This window comes from Doryrhamphus excisus, linkage group LG21 (assembly GCF_037039965.1).
Source record: "Doryrhamphus excisus strain RoL-2023G ecotype Guam linkage group LG21, RoL_Dexc_Guam_v1.1, whole genome shotgun sequence".
Lineage (NCBI taxonomy): Eukaryota > Metazoa > Chordata > Actinopteri > Syngnathiformes > Syngnathidae > Doryrhamphus > Doryrhamphus excisus.
In genome coordinates, this window is record NC_136377.1 from 15165164 (window position 1) to 15184209 (window position 19046).

The 19046-nt window shown below is 46.4% G+C and overlaps 1 protein-coding gene across 2 annotated transcripts; it reads left to right on the plus strand.

Annotated features, from left to right (window-relative positions):
• The first annotated feature begins 2170 nt into the window (after nt 1-2170).
• On the plus strand, nt 2171-18975 carry nsd1b (nuclear receptor binding SET domain protein 1b). 2 transcript variants are annotated; one of them, XM_058086900.2, is made up of 24 exons: nt 2171-2326; nt 3391-4199; nt 4468-4609; nt 4696-4868; nt 4948-8725; nt 8910-9019; nt 9103-9358; nt 9458-9558; nt 9676-9718; nt 9817-10037; nt 10108-10245; nt 10854-10977; nt 11096-11296; nt 11367-11546; nt 12691-12847; nt 12975-13180; nt 13250-13362; nt 13481-13627; nt 14063-14185; nt 14255-14371; nt 14531-14672; nt 14750-14856; nt 14958-15159; nt 15448-18975. In XM_058086900.2, the coding sequence occupies exons 2-24, from the start codon at nt 3408-3410 to the stop codon at nt 16104-16106; spliced, it is 8232 nt and encodes a 2743-aa protein (XP_057942883.2). In that variant the 5' UTR covers nt 2171-2326; nt 3391-3407; the 3' UTR covers nt 16107-18975. The 2 variants fall into 2 exon arrangements, with proteins under 2 accessions (XP_057942883.2, XP_057942886.2); XM_058086903.2 differs by having other exon boundaries at nt 4471-4609.
• Nucleotides 18976-19046: the final 71 nt, after the last annotated feature.

Consider the following 19046-nt stretch of genomic DNA (forward strand, 5'->3'; position numbering starts at 1 on the left):
TTGACAATCATGCAACGAAAGCTTCAATCTAATACAGGTGCTCTGCCTCCCTCTAGCGGACAACAGAGGTACGTCTTCTAAACCGCATTATTTGCATACATCTTTACATTTTTGCTTATATAATGTCTATTCGTCAGCAAATGTCTATGTAATGTCTATTTCTCAACGCCAATTTTCCTTTTAATCTGGGTAAATATTTTCAGTGTATAAACCTTGTACTTGTATATAATTATAAAGCTTAATTATTTGTTTACATTCTTGTACAATGTGCTATGGATGTATTTCCTGCACTTGTTCTGATATTAATGGGCATCATTTTGTATTGTTACACACTGGTGTATACTTTAAGTTTAAATTATAGCATTTTAGAACAGTAAAACAACATTTACTCATGCTCTAGTCTGATTGAATTGTATTTATAAAATAAAAAGCAAATAAAACTGTCACAAGGGCTAGTTTACCTTTATCGCCGCCACTGAAGTACTTCAAATTAGGAATAATTTCTCCACTGATTACACTTAATGTGACAAATGAAGTTACGTGTTGTTGTCGTCATGGCAACATTGATGCTGATATGACATTTTGAAGTATCAAGGCTCAGTAGACATAAAATGTATGGTCCTAAGTGCAATATAAATATCTATCTTCCACTTTAAGTAGTTCTGTGTCAACAGATACAGCTCTTGCATTGGTTGTCTTACGGTAGCTGTTTGGGGCAAACGTGCAGCAAGGTGTAAGGGCTCCAAACACAGAAATTATTATTAATTAATTATTAATTAATTATAAAACCACAACAATGCTACAAATTAAAAAACAGTGTCGCCTAAAATAAGCAGCTGCAGTTTGACCTAAATAACAAATGGACACTCACTGCCTGCTGTTTCAATCGTCTACCATCAGGGGTCTCTGTTTTGCACCAAAACCACAGCCAAGCTAGGCCCGCTCTTGTCCGCCTTAGAGGTCCGCCACTTTTTCCTCGTCGTATCCACCTGGGGAAAAAACAACCAAAAATGTCTTTGGTAGAAACGAGGGAGTGGCGTTTCCTATCGTGACTTGGTTGTGTTGACTCGTGTGTCGTGTCGTCTCGGCCACTCGTTGGTGGTTGTTTTTTCACGTTGATTTGACCGGAGAAGGTTGCCATTTTGCGATCCAAGCCGCTTCCTGCATTAAGATACAGCGAGATCCATTCGTGTCCAGTTGGCGTGCTTGTGCTGGTGGCAGCGTTGTGTGGGGGAACGGTTAGTGTGTATGTGTATGTTTTAAGGGGCGTTTAACCCCACTCTGGTCCCCTTCCCACGCAGCCATTTCATAGTAACGTGGACGTGACACAATACAATAAAAACAATGCACTACCCTACCGCCATGTTTGTTGTTGCTACACGCGGCAAACCTGGGAAGCAACACCGGAAGTAAACACATTTATTTCACTCACGCCGTATGTTTTAAACATATAACGAATAATACTCTGGGTGTGTGTTTCGTGGGTTCCAGACACGCTGCGTGGACAAGAGAGTTGCGGGTCAACATTAAACCCACGCTCTAACACTTTGTGGCCTTTATCTGCTCCCCTTGTTCGCCTCTCCTGCTCTGAGCTGAGAATGGAGGACTCCATTTTGAAGAAGTAGCAGCAGCGGCCACTGATTCTACACGGGGAGAGGGCGGGGGGAAGACGAACCCACGCGTGATTTTTGTTTAGTTTTCAAAAATAATAATAATGCAACATGCATCATTTTCATGCAGCCTTTTAATGGACGTAGTACATGCTCGTGTCGCATGGAGGAAGCTGACACTTTAAGTTTGACGTATGACGTAACGGCTGCTGACAAGATAATTGATGCCTAATTATAAAGAGGGAGGTCTTCTTAGAAGGTGCTTTTTTGTATTATTGACGACCCCCCCCCCGCCCCCCAGCAAGAGAAGTCAGTTTTTTGTGTGAGACGGGGCTGGTGGGTGACGCCTGGTAGTGCGCACAGCAGACAAGCAGGAAATAGACGCTTAAGAGAGACCAAAAAAAATCCAAAAGGTAGATTTTAAAAGTTGTGCGAAAAAAGGGAAGTGGTTCTCGCTGGGGTATGGGTGTGTAGATGGGGTGGGGGGGTTTGGGTTGCAGGGGCCGCAGGAGCATGTAAAAGAGGTGGAAGAGGAGGGAGGGAGGGAGTGAGAGAGGAGGTGGAGGGGGTGAGTGCTTCTCGGCTCAGGATCCGGGCCTAGTAGTGCCGGCGGCAGGACTCTCCCTCATCCGCTGTCAAAAACCTGGGATTTGCCTCATTTGGGGGCCAAAATGCGGACGGCGAGGCTCTTCTTGAAGGTGGTCGACATCGGAATGGTAAGAATTTCGCCTCGAATGACGCGTCCGGACGCATTTTTGCGCGTCATTTTTCCTCCCCAAACCCTGAAACCACAAGCCTGTGGGAGTCTCGTGTACATGTGTGTGTTTACGTGTGTGTCCACGCGTGTGCAAATTGGCGTCGTCCTCCTCTCATTACACGTTATGTTCCATTTTAACATGGAGAGACACGGACGACGTACACACACACACAGACACACACAGTGTAAAGACGCGCGCAGATGCACACACCGTCAGACACGCACGCCCCCATGCACGCGCGCGTTTAGGACCGTTGACAATGTCCTCCTCATGCAGGAGACACGCATCTTCATCACATCACGCAAAGGCTCCCCCAAAATGTCAACCAGCGGTGTTGTCGTCTGACACATGACAGGTTTTAGTTTTGATTTTAGCCTTCAGTGTCATGAATGCAGAAAAAAGCCCTTGCTCCTCTCTTTCTGGTATTACAGTAAGACCAAAATAATACGTACCGCCATAAGTAAAACATAATGTACACCAAACATTTTTATGGAAAAGAAAAATGAAAGGATGCATATGGCAACTCTGGTATTCCTCAGAGTTTTGTTTGTTTTGTTATAAAAAAAATGTTGTGGGACAATAAAAAAAAATCTTAAGGCCTGAAATACCCACGAATTACACTTTAGACACATGCTGCAAAATTTTAGGATGAATTGGGTGACTTTGATCATTTTCATGTTTTTTTTCATCCAACACTTGAATCCATTTGTTTTTAAGATACCGTGGGTAGCGGGCCACTAAAAACGGAAGAAACATCTTAGGCCTGCTGTACGTGAACTAACGGTCATGAACATAGATGACTTGGATTTTGTACAAAAATATGTCAAAAATGTCTTTGCTGCTTTGCGATCAACTAAATGACTTATTGCATGGCCCAGTATTTGTTAGTAGCCCCATTTTGGACGCAGAGCTTAACTTTGGAAATCCCTACCGTAAGATAGAAGTGTGTACTACAATTCTAATGTCATGTACAAGTATGTATTGAAACTTGTTGATGCTGATTGTTGTTGGTCCTGTTCCAGGGAGGGACAATGCCAGCATGAGTGGGCCCCATGCAGGCCCAAGCCAGACGTCCAGCTGCCCTTTGACCCCTGCCCGTGACCTCTCTCCCTGCTCCCATAACAATAACTCCCGCCCAACCATGTCTGCCACCTCGTCCCTACAGCGTGTCTTTGGATTTGTGCAAGGGGACCCGTCGCCCCCCTCCTCCACCTACAGCCCCCTCAGGAGACTGCAGCATCTCACCACCATGGTCAGCCAGCCCGACCTGGTCCTGCCGGCCCAGTCGGGTAAGAGCTGGGAGTGGGCATCCAATCAGAAGGCACCGGAGCAGGACTCCTGGGCCGGTAGCAGGGATTATTATGGTGCCTCCTTCACAAGAAGAGAGGAGAAACAACAGGAGGTCCAAAGTGGTGAAACTAAGGATGCACCGTTAGCTAGCTGCAGCAGTCCTAGCACGTCCGAGAGGAAAACGGAAGGTTGTTTGTCTTGTCCGCCGAGTCCAGCCTTCTCTCTGGATAGCAACAGCCCGTTTGCAAATGGTCTTCTGCACTTTGAGTCCTCCTTGTTTGAGGATGAGGACAACAACGTTGAAGAGCAGCAGGAGACTTTCCCGACCATCTCTGACTCGTGCAATAAACACGAGACAACAAGGAGTGAGATCCAATCCATCCCCCCCGACTCTAAGGATCTAAATGTTTCATCAGCAAAGGTCATCACTCGATCACAGTCGTCAGGCCTGCGACGAAGGTACTGGGATGGTTCCGAGGACGAGTGGGAGAGTGACACTGAGCTCTTCCTGTTTGAAGATATCTCCTCCAGACATTTGACGGCAAGTATTGTCCCAAATACTAGCTTATTGTGTTTGTCAGCTATGTTTATTGTTTATGTTTGACTGGAATCTTGTTGATGTCGGATTTCGTAAGTGCAGAGTGTGATGGTTCCCCTTCAGCCAGCCCTTCAGCTGGGTCATGTTTCTCGCCTCAGCTGTTCAGCTGAGACCCTCAGAGTAGCCACTGCATTAGTAATGCAATGTCTAATGTTAAACATTGTCTTATCTGATAAGGAAATCCTTTTGACTGTTTTTGTGTCGTTGACAGCAGAACGATATGAAGAGAAGTTCCGTGCCACCCGTGAAGTTTTTAGAGGGCGAGCTCATTTGGGCAAAGTTCAACCGACGACCGTGGTGGCCCTGCGAGGTGATCGTTGACCCTGCGCTGGGAGTCTATCACAGGGTCAAAGGTGGGCCAACAACATTGTAACTGACTTACCGAAAACTGATTGTTAACTAATGCTAACTAATCGTTCTGACTTACTGACTGTCTTAGAGCCCAGCGATCGTCCCTGTCGACTCTACCATGTCAGGACTTTTGGGGAGCCGGAGGAGCAAGCCTGGGTGGAGGATAAATCAACTCATATCTTCCATGGAGGCTTCCAGTTCGAACAGCTAGCTCAACTGCGTCGTAAGGGGAAACAAAGGGCGCACAACCACAAATACACTGTAATGCCTTGACTGATTACTACTTGCATACCCTCTTAAAATGCTGATATGCGTCTTCACTGCCTTTGTCTCACTACAGATTGCAAAACGGTTTGAGGCGTCTTGGCAATCCAGTGTGGATGAAGCTGAACTTATTCTCCAGCAGAGACCCAACATAGTCTCTTTGTCTATAGACAATGCCTTCCAGGAGAGTTCTACTGCAGTTAAAAAGGCCAGCCCCCATATTTCTCCTTCCATGCTGCCAGTGACCAATCTTCCTGAGAAATCGCACATAATCAATGGATCAATATCTTCTCCTATAGAAACACAAACCAAGCACGGCACTTTAAAGAAATCTTCTAGTAAGAGAAAAGATGGTGATTCATCCAAGAAGTCTAAAAAGATACACCATAACAGCCCATCATATAGAAATGTGGAGTGCCCTTATTCAGATCTTGACTCGGTCCCTAAAATTTTATGTCCTAAAGCACTTGAACGTCAGTCTAAGTTGACTCAACTGCCGACTAATGTCGCCAAAGAGGAAAAGAAACATCCAGAAATACAAAGTGGTCTGTGGTTCAGCAAATCGGGCAAAGACAGGCGACCTAAAACTGTTGGTCCCGTGCCAGATCGTACCCTTTTCACCAAGGTGCTCAGTAAGAAAAAGACCTCCGTTAGTAGTAAAAAGATTGTGGCCCCTGGTGGTCCTGCCTCCAATGGGGCACCGGGTGGTCAGTCTGAGGCGGTACTTGTTGAAACAAAGCTTACATCTGAGAAATTGGAGCATATGAACTCTGAAAACATCACTGGAGTTAATACACCTTTTGGAAGCCCTGCTGAGTTGGTGTCACAAAAACAGCAGAAGCCAGTGGATTCTTCTGATCTCAGAGGATTGTCGCAAAAGCAGGAGTCCATGAATTCTTCTGGATCTCCAGGATTTTCACAAAAGCAGGAAGCCATGGATTCTTTTGTCTCTCCTGGATTGTCAAAGAAGCAACAGTCTGCGACTTCTTCTGGATCTCCAGGTTTCTCAGAGAAACAGGAATCTGATTCTTTGGGCTCTTGTGGATTATCTCGAAAGCAGGAAACCGTGTGTTCTTCAAAACCTCAAAGACTGTTGCAGAAGCAAGAGTTGGTGGAACCTTCTGAATCTCGAGGATTGTCTCAAAAGCAGGAGTCTGTGGTGTTTGCAACGTATGAAGGGTTGTCACAGAAGTCGGTGTCTTCTTCCAGACTTCGACAATTGTCAGAGAAGGATTCAGTAGGTTATTCTGGATCTGGAAGACTGTCACAGAAGCAGCAGTCTGTGGCATCTTCTGAAACTCAAGGATTGTCGCAAAAGCAAGAATTAGTGGCTACTTCTAAATCTCAAAAAGTGTCATCAGGGCAGGAGTCTGTGTGTTCCTCTGGATCACAACGTTTGTCACAGAAACTGGAGTCGTTGGAGTCTTTCAGATCTCAAGGATTGTCACAGCAGGAGTCCATGGAAAATTGTCAACCTCAAAAATCATCAAAGAAACAAGTGTCCGTGTCTTGTGGACCTCAAGGAATCTCACAGAAGCAGGAATCTGCAGATCCTTGTGAACCTCAAGGCCTGTTACAGAAACAGGGTTTTGTGGGTTCTTTAGACTCCAGAGGATTATTGCAAAAGAAGGTATCTGTGGCTTCTTTGACACCTCGAGGTTTGTCACAGAAGCAGAAGACCATAGCCTCTTCTGATCCTAAAGGATTGTCTAAAAAGCAGGAGTCAGTGGCTTCTTCAAAACCACAAGTATTGTCACAGAAACAGAAAGAGTCTAACTCTCGAGGATTGTCAAAGACGCAGGAGGTCATAGAGCATTCTGGACCTCGAGTGTTGTCACAAAAGCAAGACTCTGTGACTTCTTCTGGGCCTCAAGGATTGTCACACAAGCAGGAGTTGGTTGCTTCTTCAAAAACCCGAGGACTGTCGCACAAGCAGGAGTCTGCAACTTGTTCTGTGCCTCAAGGGCTGTCACAGAAGCTGGAATCTGTGGACTCTCACGGACCATCTGAGAACGGTGACTATTTAAGGGGTAGGCAAGTCAGTCCTAATTCTACAGACTCTGCTAGTGGCCAACAGTCTAATCCACCAAAGAGTGCGTATGGTAAAAGCTCCAGCAGGAAGGCCAATTACAAGAACGTCGGTGAAATTGACCACTGTAAAGTCAGGGAGGTTAAAAAGATTGCCGTCCCGAGTTCTAAGCAGGCAGAAGGAAAGGAAAGCCGTGCCAAGACCAAGGCCACATCAAACGTTGAATCAACAGCTCTCCAGGCAAAATTGGATCTCCAAAAATCTCTGATCGCCCAATGTAAGATGCCCTTTGTCAAATTGATACGCAAAGAGATAGACATCAGGAAAATCCTCAATTCCAAAGTAACGACTGGTCCCAATGACCAAATTGGACATGCAAAAAGTAAGGAAACCTCAGATGAGACTGTTGACACGTCCGCTGAGTCAGACATATTGGACAAAGGGTCAAGTGGCATAAATAAAGTAGACAAAAATGCTTTGAATGTTGACGGTTCAGAAATCGAAACTGTGTCAGTGAAAGTCTCTGAAGAAAAGGGAGCGATTGTTACAGCAGCCAAAACCATTTCTTCCGAACCTTCGCAAAACCCACATCAACAAGATACTTCTGTCTCAATTGTGGTTCAAAACACAACCCCCCCATCCTCTCGGTTAGATCAATCTTCAGTTTCTCTCTGTAACCGAGTGCCCCAAGAACCATCCCCTGAGACAACTACTCTTAAATCGAAGCCTGTTCCAGGAACGTTGCCTGAAGTTCTATCACAAGATCCACCGGCTCACCTTCCAGCCAGCAATCGGCTGATGACGCGAGCGCTGAAGACCCTGAGGGTGCTGCAAAAGCAGAAACAGAGAAAAGCCAGAAGGAAGGCTGGGCAGAAAAAACTCTTCCATCGTACCAAAAACGTGGTAGACCCCTCTCAGAACACTTTTAATCCAGAAAGCATTTTGGACCTTTGCACCACCACAGCAAAGTCCAAGTCCGATCACGAGGCCAACGATGAAGACACCGTTTCTAGCTGTTGTACCCCGCCTTTGATGTTCCAGGATTCTGTTGGAGTCAAGAGTGAAGAGGAGGACCATTCTCTGTCTTCAACGTCTCCAATGGACTTCATACCCCTCACTTCCAACATGAAGGCAAAAGAGGTGCATCAGACCTCTTTATCTTTGCCTCTCTCACCCTTTTCTTTTATGAATGCCTTCAAAAATGTGAAAGAGGTGTCCTTCCAGTCCTTGACGGATAAGGCTAACGGCAAGCCCCTCCCCTTCAAGCCAGACATGAACTACAAATTCAGCACTTTTCTTATGATGCTCAAAGATGTGCATGATACCCGGGAGAGAGATGGGGCCCCTTTAGAACTGGAGATTGGTCCACCGAGTTCGCATGTCAAGGAAGAGCCCTCCGTGATGCCTGGCATGGCTGCACTCATAGGCCTGGATGGAGACGTGGATGGAGACGTGAATGGCCTGGACAAACACACAAGTCAAAGGCATGTCTCCAAAGGGCCTTGCAACAGAATGGGTAGTTCTTCCTGGATGAAGAAGAAAGCTAACCGTAAAGTGCCTTGTCGCCCTGAGAGGTCCGGACCGGGCTACCCAGGAGTAAGAGACTTGCTAGGAATGGACTTTTCTTCTGTCCTGGATTACTCTGCCAAGGTCCAGTCCCTGCTGGGCGTGCAGGCCTGCCAGTGGGAAGGGCAGGCTGGGGGTGATGAAGGAATGTTGAGGTGGAGCAGAGACTTTGGAGAGATGAATGGCTTCGTTTCCGACTGTACAGACGCCAAATCTAGCCTGAGCTGCAACACTGGAGAAGGCGACGATGCTTCATCAGGTAGGACTGATTAGATTACAGCTTGAGGGTATGAAGTGCTCTAAGGGTAAAAAAGAAAGGGGCCCGTGTACATATCCCTGTGGTGCTCCTGTGACCATTGTAACAATGTTGTTGCTCACTCAAAAATCCGCTGTCATTTCTCCCTTTTGAAATGACTTTCTAAATCTTCGTTCATATTTTTTAGCACATAAAAGAATTAGAAAACCAAGCAAGAGGCTCCTGGAATGGACTGAAGAATACGACCAGATATTCTCAAGGAAGAAAAATAAAAAGCCTCTACCATCAGTTACAATGGTAAGAAAACATGTCATATCTTCATCAATCCTAATGCTTTCTCCATGAAGATCCGTCATTGAAGTTACACTTGGCCCTCTCAGACCAACCAAGCACTTTCGCCCACGTCCAAAACGTCAGCACTGGCCAAGAATGCACTTGATTCCCCTTCCTTGAATGCACTACCTGAGATACAGACGCCACCTCCAGAAGAAATCACCCTAACCACGGAGCTACAAATCCCCAGGGCCGAAAACTCGTCCCCACGGGAAGCACAAGTGCTTTCCATCGACACGCTAACACCACCTCCTGAAACCGAAGCTGAACCATTGCTGTCTACAGACCCTGTCAAAGACTACAGTGAGGCAGTTTTAAGCCAAGTTGCAATCAGTACCAGTAACCTACCAACTGTACCTTTTAAAGTTTCTGTCTTCTCTGGTTGTGATGCTTCCTTCACAGCACACGGTGCATTGCTACAGAAGAAGCGCAAAAGGAAACCCACGCCCAAGATTCTGGAATATTCCCTTGAAGCTGAGGCCTCAGTGGGCCCAAAGAAGAAGGTGCTGTATGATTTGAGTGTATGTGGCTCGTGGAACTATACTTTCCCACCTTGTATGGTGTTGTGTATGTTTTGCAGCTTCGATTTATAAATGCCATGTTTCTTTTGTTCTTCACAGGTCAAAACAGTGAAGAACAGCTCTAGTCCTGCTCCTCAAGCAGGTCAGTAACAAGCCTTTCATTGTGACCTGACAATTTCCTTTCTTGCTTTTTGTCAATACTCTCCTACAGGACTTGTGCTAAATAACGTTTCCTTACAGCTTATCCAGATCCTACTCCACCACCCATGAAACCAAAAAGTAGGCAATCTCCCTCGCCTGCGAGCCCGGAAGTCTCCACTTTTTCGCCCACCCCTTCCACTTTGACACCAACCAGCACTCCACTGGTACCAACGGCATCTGAACCCAAACGGGTGGACCCGACAATAGCAGACGTTGATGCTACTCGACTAGAAGATGCGAAATACACAACAGAGTCAGAGGTCAGCTTATATAGTTTAGTCACCTTATTTAGCACCAATAAACACATTGTGTTCGGGGTGTAATACTCAGGGTGAAGCATCCATGTTGGATCAGAGCTTCTCTTCCACTAAAGACGACTCGTCGCTGTGTGATGATCCACTCGCACCTTCCAGGAAGATCATCGGGGACAGAGGAGGCCCCGCTTCCATGAAGGAGAATGTCTGCCAGGTGACTCTTGTCCGTTTCACTGTTGCACTAAACTATCACATAGGGACACAGGAGGTAATAGTCTGTACCTTTTTAAAGGGCAGATGAACATTTAAGGGGGCTGCATGGCGGTCGAGTGGTTAGCACGCAGGCCTCACAGCTAGGAGACCTGAGTTTGATTTCACCCTTGGCGTCTCTGTGTGGAGTTTGCGTGGGTTTTCTCCGGGTACTCCGGTTTCCTCCCACATTCCAAAAACATGCTAGGTTAATTGGCCACTCCAAATTGTCCATAGGTATGAATGTGAGTGTGAATGGTTGTTTGTCTATATGTGCCCTGTGATTGGCTGGCCACCAGTCCAGGGTGTACCCCGCCTCTCACCCGAAGACAGCTGGGATAGGCTCCAGCACCCCTGCAACCGTGGTGAGGAAAGGCGGTAGAAAATGAATGAATGAACATTTAAGGGTACTAACAAGACCCCTACTACCCCCTATCCCCCCTATACAGATACAATGATACTACAATGATACTATTTATCTGTCGCAGTGGGTATGCTTTTCTTCAGCTGTGTATGTTGCTACTTTGGTTACTAAAGGCAGCTTGTGTGTGTGTGTGTGTGTGTGTGTGTCAGGTGTGTGAGAAGACCGGGGAGCTGCTGCTGTGTGAGGGTCAATGTTGTGGAGCCTTTCACCTTGCCTGCATTTCTCTGGCCGAGGCCCCCAAAGGGAAGTTTGTGTGTCCGGAGTGCAAATCAGGTAAGCTTTAAAACATTAATAACAAAAAAACAGCACATAATGCCTCAACGCTGGGGATAGTACCTGTCTAATTGAAGGAAAGTTGTCCCCAGAATTCTACCTCTGCAAATGTTTCCAGGAATCCACACCTGCTTTGTCTGCAAGAAGCGCAGCGAGGACGTGCGGCGCTGCATGATCCCCATCTGCGGCAAGTTCTACCACGGCGAGTGCATCGCCGCCTACGCCCCGACCGTGCCAGTCAACCGAGGTTTCCGCTGCTCCATCCATGTTTGTCTCACGTGCGTCATCGCCAATCCCACCAGTCCCTCTAGCTCCAAAGGTACATTGTCCACTCACATCATCTTTGTATAGCCGAGTCCCCAAGGCTAACTGTGCTGCATTGTGAACAGGACGTCTCGTGCGCTGTGTCCGCTGCCCGATCGCGTACCACGCCAATGACATCTGTATGGCGGCCGGCTGCGTGGTGCTCTCCAGCAATAGCATCATCTGTCCCAACCACTTCACGCCGCGACGGGGTGTCAAGAACCATGAGCACGTCAATGTCAGCTGGTGTTTTGTTTGCACGGAAGGTAAGGACACGTCTCTCCTTTAAAACCACGCATAGTAAATATAAATAGCAGGGTGCAAGTTCACTTGGATACTCTCTGTTCTGTTGGTGTGGTTACGATGCGGCAGTTGAACCATTTTTAGTGCCAATTGACAAACAAATGTAATGGAAGTTTACATTTAATATAACATAAAAGTGTATCAACAGTTATGTTCTTATTTAAGTATAATAACAATTATTACTTATTTAAGTTTTTAAAATGAAACAAAACAATGTTGTTTGTGTGATTTTGGGGGTTTGAAATTTAGATTATATAATTCAGTGAACCTCAGAAAATTGGAATTCAGCTTTGTTTACCCATTTAACAAACTTGTTTGTGGCTTCTCAGCAAAATAGATTCAAAAAATGTTTGGATTTTATCCAAATTTGGCAGGAAGTAGCACAAACAAGTACAAAGCAAGTATAATGGGAGCAGATCCTCTACCAAAGCCCAAAATACCCTAATTTGGGTAAAACACGCCTCCTGAATTTTGGCATTAGTATTCTTACAGGAACACTGAACAAAAAGTGGAAAAAAATCTATCAAGAAGAGCCTCCTTGTTGGAGGTAATCTAAAGCAAAAGCATACGCAGTTGCGGTTCAATTATCGCTCCCTTGCTGTATCGCTGTTTTTCACAAATATATTTAAAAACATAGCATATTGTTATGGCATATTATACATTATTGGCATAATATTCCTGAAAAATATGAAAGACAAAAGTATATGTAGTAATCTGGCCACTAGGTGTCAGTAATGGCCCATTATTGAAACGTGACAGTAGATTACTGTCATGCGGTATGGAGGCAACCGTGGCATGTCCGACATGATAGAGTGATAAGAAATTATCCTCTCATTCCATGTGGAAGTGGTACATTTTGGGCTTCTTTATCATTCTTCCCCAATCTGTTTTAAATCCTTTAAGTTGAGAATGCAGTAAATAAATTGGAGGCTGACTAGTTAGCCCACTAGCTTGCTAATGGTTAAAGCCATAGCCGTCTCTTGTGTCAACGAATAATAGGAGTGTGAAGGTGACTACAGGGGCGTTATTTCATGTCTACGGGGCTCTAATGATGAATTATTAATATCAAATGTACATATCGTGCTGGGATCTGGGATCATGCCACAGGGGGAAGTCTGCTGTGCTGCGAGTCCTGCCCCGCCGCCTTCCACCGCGAGTGTCTGAACATTGAGATGCCCAAAGGCAGCTGGTACTGCAACGACTGCAAGGCCGGGAAGAAACCTCACTACAACGACATTCTGTGGGTCAAGGTCGGACGCTACAGGTCAGTGGTGACCTCTGTACTTTAAAGTCTGTACATGCATTACTCACAGAGATAAACAAGCGCTAATAGTAGTAGCATATCACATGACATAACAAAATTGGTGTTGTGTGTTTGTGTCTTGGCCAAGGTGGTGGCCTGCCGAGGTTAGCCATCCCAAAACCATCCCAGAGAACATCCAGCGTATGCGACACGACGTGGGCGAGTTCCCCGTTCACTTCTTTGGCTCCAACGACTACCTGTGGACCTACCAGGCTCGTGTCTTTCCTTATATGGACGTGGATGCCAACAGCAAGGAGAAGATGGGCAAGGGTGTCGACGCCACCTATAAGAAAGGTATGTTTGCCACAAAATGGCTCCTGTCGATCAAACTTTGTGTAAGCGTGCTGGTGTGGGCTTTTGCAGCTCTGGAAGAGGCGGCGGTGCGTTTTCGTGAGCTTCAAGCTGAGAAGGAGCTTCGGCAGCTTCAGGAGGACAGAAAGAATGACAGGAAACCTCCACCGTACAAGCACATCAAGGTCAGACATCTTCATGGGATGGATTGTCCTCTTTGTCCATGTATTTGTTTGGTCATCCATCATTAAAACAAAGACAAGCAAGCTAACTGCTAACTAACAGTTAGCTTGCGTCCTCCAGGTGAATCGGCCAATAGGGAAGGTTCAGATAATCACTGCTGACCTATCAGAGATCCCACGCTGCAACTGCAAGGCCACAGACGAGAGCCCGTGTGGGATGGACTCGGAGTGCATCAACCGCATGCTCCTGTACGAATGTCACCCGCAGGTATGAAAACACTTAATACCTCACGGAGCAACCACACGTTTCCATTTTCCCTCCCTCTCCAGGGCCAAAACAATTGGCCCCAACAACGAATTAGCAGCCTGCCACCACAACTTATAACACATCTACCAACTCAGCCCATTTATGTTAGAACTACCATTTTTTCCCATATTGACAAAATAACTAGCCACGCTTTAATTTGGGGTATGACTTGAGGGGGGTTGCTGCAATTTTGAACTTAAGGGACCTCTGCTTGAGGTCTGGAGACGAGATTACAATTGCGTAAATATGTATCAACCGGCACGTTTATCCTGTTCTATACCAAAAATATTACATGTTGAAATTCAGAAGAGATACATTGTGGTGGTCTCCAACCATCCAACCTTCTACTTGTAGTTGATTTACCAGTTTTGTCATTAACAACCTATGACCTCCCAGGTGTGCCCAGCAGGCGAGAAGTGCCTCAACCAGGCGTTCAGCAGGCGTCAGTACAGCCAGGTGGAGATCTTCAGGACGCTGTCTCGAGGCTGGGGTCTACGGTGTGTCCACGACATCAAGAAGGTACAACCTTGTGAACCTCCCAACTGTTTGGCAGAAGGAGTTGGCTGAATGCTTTGTTTTCCCCGTCAGGGTCAGTTTGTGAGCGAGTACGTCGGGGAGGTGATCGACGAGGAGGAGTGCAGGTCGAGGATCAGACACGCACAGGAACACGACATCTGTAACTTCTACATGCTAACTTTGGACAAGGTAAAACATCTCAGATTCATGATTTTGCTTGTATACGCCACCGTAAAGGATTTGAAATATAACAGTGTCGAATTTTGGATGAAATCTAAAATACCTACTGGATGGACAGATAGTCACCAATGCATTGCGTGTCAAGTATGACCTGAGTTTTTGTCTTAGGATCGCATCATCGATGCTGGACCGAAGGGCAACGAGGCTCGTTTCATGAACCACTGCTGCCAACCCAACTGTGAGACCCAGAAGTGGACGGTGAGCGGCGACACGCGCGTTGGTCTCTTCGCCCTCGTCGACGTGCCAGCGGGTACGCTCTTTGCCCCGCTAAGAATTCAAATTCTGATTTGTAGATGGATGGAGATGAATAAGACGTTTTGCACTCAGGCACTGAACTCACCTTCAACTACAACCTGGAGTGTTTGGGGAACGGCAAGACGGTTTGTAAATGTGGCGCGTCCAACTGTAGCGGCTTTCTCGGTGTCAGGCCAAAGGTCAGATATTTGACTCTTTCAGCTTTCTGTGTTTTGGTACTTCAACATCCAGCCATCTCTAAACATACCCCCCCCCCCCCGCCCCCACCCACCACCATTAGAACAACCCGCCTTCAGACGACAAAGGACGCAAGCTGAAAAGGCGTGGCCACGGCAAGCGGAAGAAGAAGGTGGTGGTGACCAAAGAGCGAGAGGACGAGTGCTTCAGCTGCGGAGACGGGGGACAGATGGTTTCCTGTAAGAAACCCGGCTGTCCCAAGGTCTACCACGCCGATTGCCTCAACCTCACCAGGAGGCCTGCGGGTAAGGCGTCACAGTTCACTTCAGGATCTGACTGTCCAGCGTGGGCGAAAGGAGTACCATACCACTGGTTGGCACCCCAACATGCATGGGACCTACTTTGACAACCTGTGGTCTGGGACCTCCTGGTTGATTGTTTTCAGATGAATCGACTAAGAAAATAATTGTACAGTTTGCCTGGAACAGTGGAGGCATCCAAACATGCGTACCAGATTTAAGCAGACGACCATGCCTGGCTTATATCTGATGAACCACATTGAAAGGTTCTTTTCCTAAATGTCTTCATGGCAGGACGCTGGGAATGTCCGTGGCACCAGTGTGACGTCTGCGGCAAGGAGGCGGCGTCCTTCTGCGAGATGTGCCCCAGCTCGTACTGCGGCCAGCACCGTGAGGGCCTGCTCTTCATCTCCAAGCTGGACGGCAAGCTGTCCTGCAGCGAGCACGACCCCTGCGGACCAGACCCCCTGGAACCGGGGGAGATCCGCGAGTACAACCCCCAGTCCAGGGGCCTGACGTCGGGCTTGGGAATGGCCGTCATCACCCCATCTGCTCCCGGTGTCTCAGCGGGTGCGAGCCCCGCCCCCAGCAGGGTTCAGGATGTCCGTGGCGCCCCTGGAGGCTGCATTTCCGAGTCATTTCCTGCCTTTTCCATCCCGGTACCCATCACCATTCCTGTGTCCACACCTGCCACCTCACCTCCATCCAGCAGCATGTTTGACCTCCCGCAGTACTCGCCCATCTCCTCCTATGAGGAGGACAGGGACGTCCTGGAGGAGGAGGAGGAGGAGCTGTTGGAAGAAGATGAAGAAGAAGAAGAAGAGGACGAGGAGGAAGGGGATAGAGAAGCAGGAAGGCAGGAGGATGAGGAGGAAGAAGAAGAGGAGGATGCAGCTTTGGAATACCTTGAGATCAGAGACGATGAGGATGAAGATGAGGATGAGGATGACTAGCAGGTGTGTATTGACCACAATGCAATCTCTGCTTCTACTCTTCTGGTTCCTTTACAGACTTCCTTCTACGCCACCTTTGACCCCCTCAAGTGTAAATAGTTTCATCCGCATGGTCTTTCAACATGCTCACAACATTAGGTACACCTCATCAGATCCAGTACAAGAGCTTGGAAGTGTTGTTTACCAGAAATACCTCCAGCCGGGGCTTTTATTGGCCTTATCTTTTAACTTGCATCATCATTTGGAGGGCATGAGACAACGTGGCTGTCTCCTGGTCGATTTATTCACAAGAATATCGTTGTAATGGCGGTCAGCAGCCAGCAGGTCATCGTACAGTACGGTAAATAACGTGCATGACTTTCACACCCACAGCTGAGTGGCAACATGTTAAAGCGCACAAAGAGGCAGATGTTGACCCCTCTTGATACTTCAAACAGCATTTCCCACAGACTGCAATCTAATTGTAGCGGAGTGACATGACGATGACATCGGCATGTCGTTTGCATAATTGGCCATGTTGCATTTGCATGTTGGGTCCCTCCACACATCTTGCTTTGAATTTTGCGGCTTCACTATCATGTTTTTTCAAAAATGTAGTCATGAATCATCGTTATTGTGGTTGACTGGGGCCTATTATTAGTTATTAAAAAATGAATGTATGTAATTTGTACATATTTTTGGCCTAAATTCAGCATTTTCCAAGCATAAAAATGACTAAGTGATCTAAAATATGAATATTATACTTGGGAAATATGAGTGTAAAGATGATGATTTCATGTTGAGGGTGTTCTGTCCATCCAACCATCATCTATACCGCTTATCCTCACAAGGGTTGCGGGTATGCTGGAGCCTATCCCAGCTGACTATGGGCGAGAGGCGGGGCACACCCTGGACTGGTGGCCAGCCAATCCCAGGGCACATATAGACAAACAACCATTCACACTCACATTCATACCTATGGACAATTTGGAGTGGCCAATTAACCTAGCATGTTTGGGATGTGGGAGCGAGAACATGCACATTTCCCGACGGACATTCAAACCTTTCAGATCTCCTGACTGTGTGGCCAACATGCTAACCACTTATCCAAGAGGGCTCTCATAATGTCCCAGCACGGCCGCCTGTGAGGGCTTTTAGATGGGGAGAAACCCACAGCATCCCCTGCTGCTCGTTGGGAGGAGCAATAAATGCTCTCATGTCAGTCTTCACAACTCTCTTTTTCGAAGAAGAAGAGTATCTAGTTCTTGTATTCTCTTTCTGTATCTGGTCCTATGGTCTTCATTACTAGCTAAGTATAGCGACAAAATCACTAAGGTGGCAACGCTCATCCTTCCTGCTACATTATCTTATTCCCTGGCAGATGTCGGGTGCATATTTGGTGTGTTAATCAGCAGAGTTACAATGCGCACATTCACCTACTGTACTGTACTGTACAGAATTGTACTGACAACTTCCATTTACGGACAGTCCCATTATAGTGTGTTTAAGAGCGAAGTTGAACAGGTAGCACCATTTTTTTTATGAACGCCACAAGATGGCAGTAGCCGCATTTGACCACCAAAAAAAAGGTTGCCTACAACCACAGCAGTTAATGCTCATGTTTTTTGCCACTCGCAGGTTAAAGATCCTGGCAGTTTTTGCAGACCACATAGGCTATAATTGAATAGGGGCATTCATTGAAGCATTTGCAAGTCCACTGGGATAGGCTCCAGCTCCCCACCATCATTAGTCATTTAAGCGGTCGAGAGAATGGATGGATTTGTTTCTATGAAATCTTATCTTATTATAAAAATGATTGAAGTTGCTAAATGAGTATGTTTATTTTAAGTTTAAAACATCACTATATTTATTGTATTCATTGAAGTAAAAGTATATGCTTAGTTTTATTATTGTGGCTGTACAGTACTGTAGTGCTGAAGCGCATTGCATCATACTAATGTGTAGCTGTCTAAGGTACGGTGCTACGGCTCTTGTATTGGATCCCTGCTTTGGATGAGAAGGTGTATTCATCAAGTAGCAATCACACTTTTGTTGTTTTTTTAGAGACTACGTGTCATTGTTACGGGACACTCCACGTATGCTTAGTAACGACAACACTAGTGGACGTTTTGGACCGCAGGTTCACACCTGACCAACTTCTCATGCCATCCACGTGCGTCGGAGTGAAACACTCAACGCCAGAGGAAGGACAGTTCTCGGGATTGTTGGGTTATTTTGGGTCGGAATACACTTGTGGACAAAAATCTTGGGACACAGCCATTATTGACTGACTCAATATGGGACAAAAGTCACGCTCAGAAGACTGGGAGCAATCATATGTTTCACTTCCTGGATGTGTCCCAATACTTTTGTTCCACACAGCGTCTCACCCCCCCCCAAACTGAAGGATGTTTTCACAGACAGTCCGCGGTCTTGACACTGAAACGCAGCAGCTGTGTGTAAGCTGTAGTCGGTTTATTTATATATTACTGTGACGTGACCACACAACAACCATGGCGCTTCTAAGTGTGTATGTGTGTATGTGTGTATGTGTGTATGTGTGTATGTGTGTATGTGTCCAACGTGTGTTTTGTCCTAAATAAGTATTTAGTGTGTGCGTGTGTCATCTTACAGCCTTAAAGTGTCTTTTTCCCCTGAGACATTTTGAAGCCCATTCATTCTAAACTTTTTACAGTGGCCCAGTCACACCTCATTGCTCATTGTAATTAGCAGCGCTTCCATCACACAAGAGTACTAGTCAACAGTATACAGTACAGATATATACAGTATATATAAGATGTGAAATAAGCACTTTGTACCAGCATCATTTCTTTTCTTGTTTTTCCTCCCTGCTCCAACATGAAGCCAAATAAAAGTAGTACATCTGCAAGTGGCAAATTCCAATGATATTACTCTCTTACGTATGTGTCGTCTTTTTGAACCGCTAAAATATGACACGTC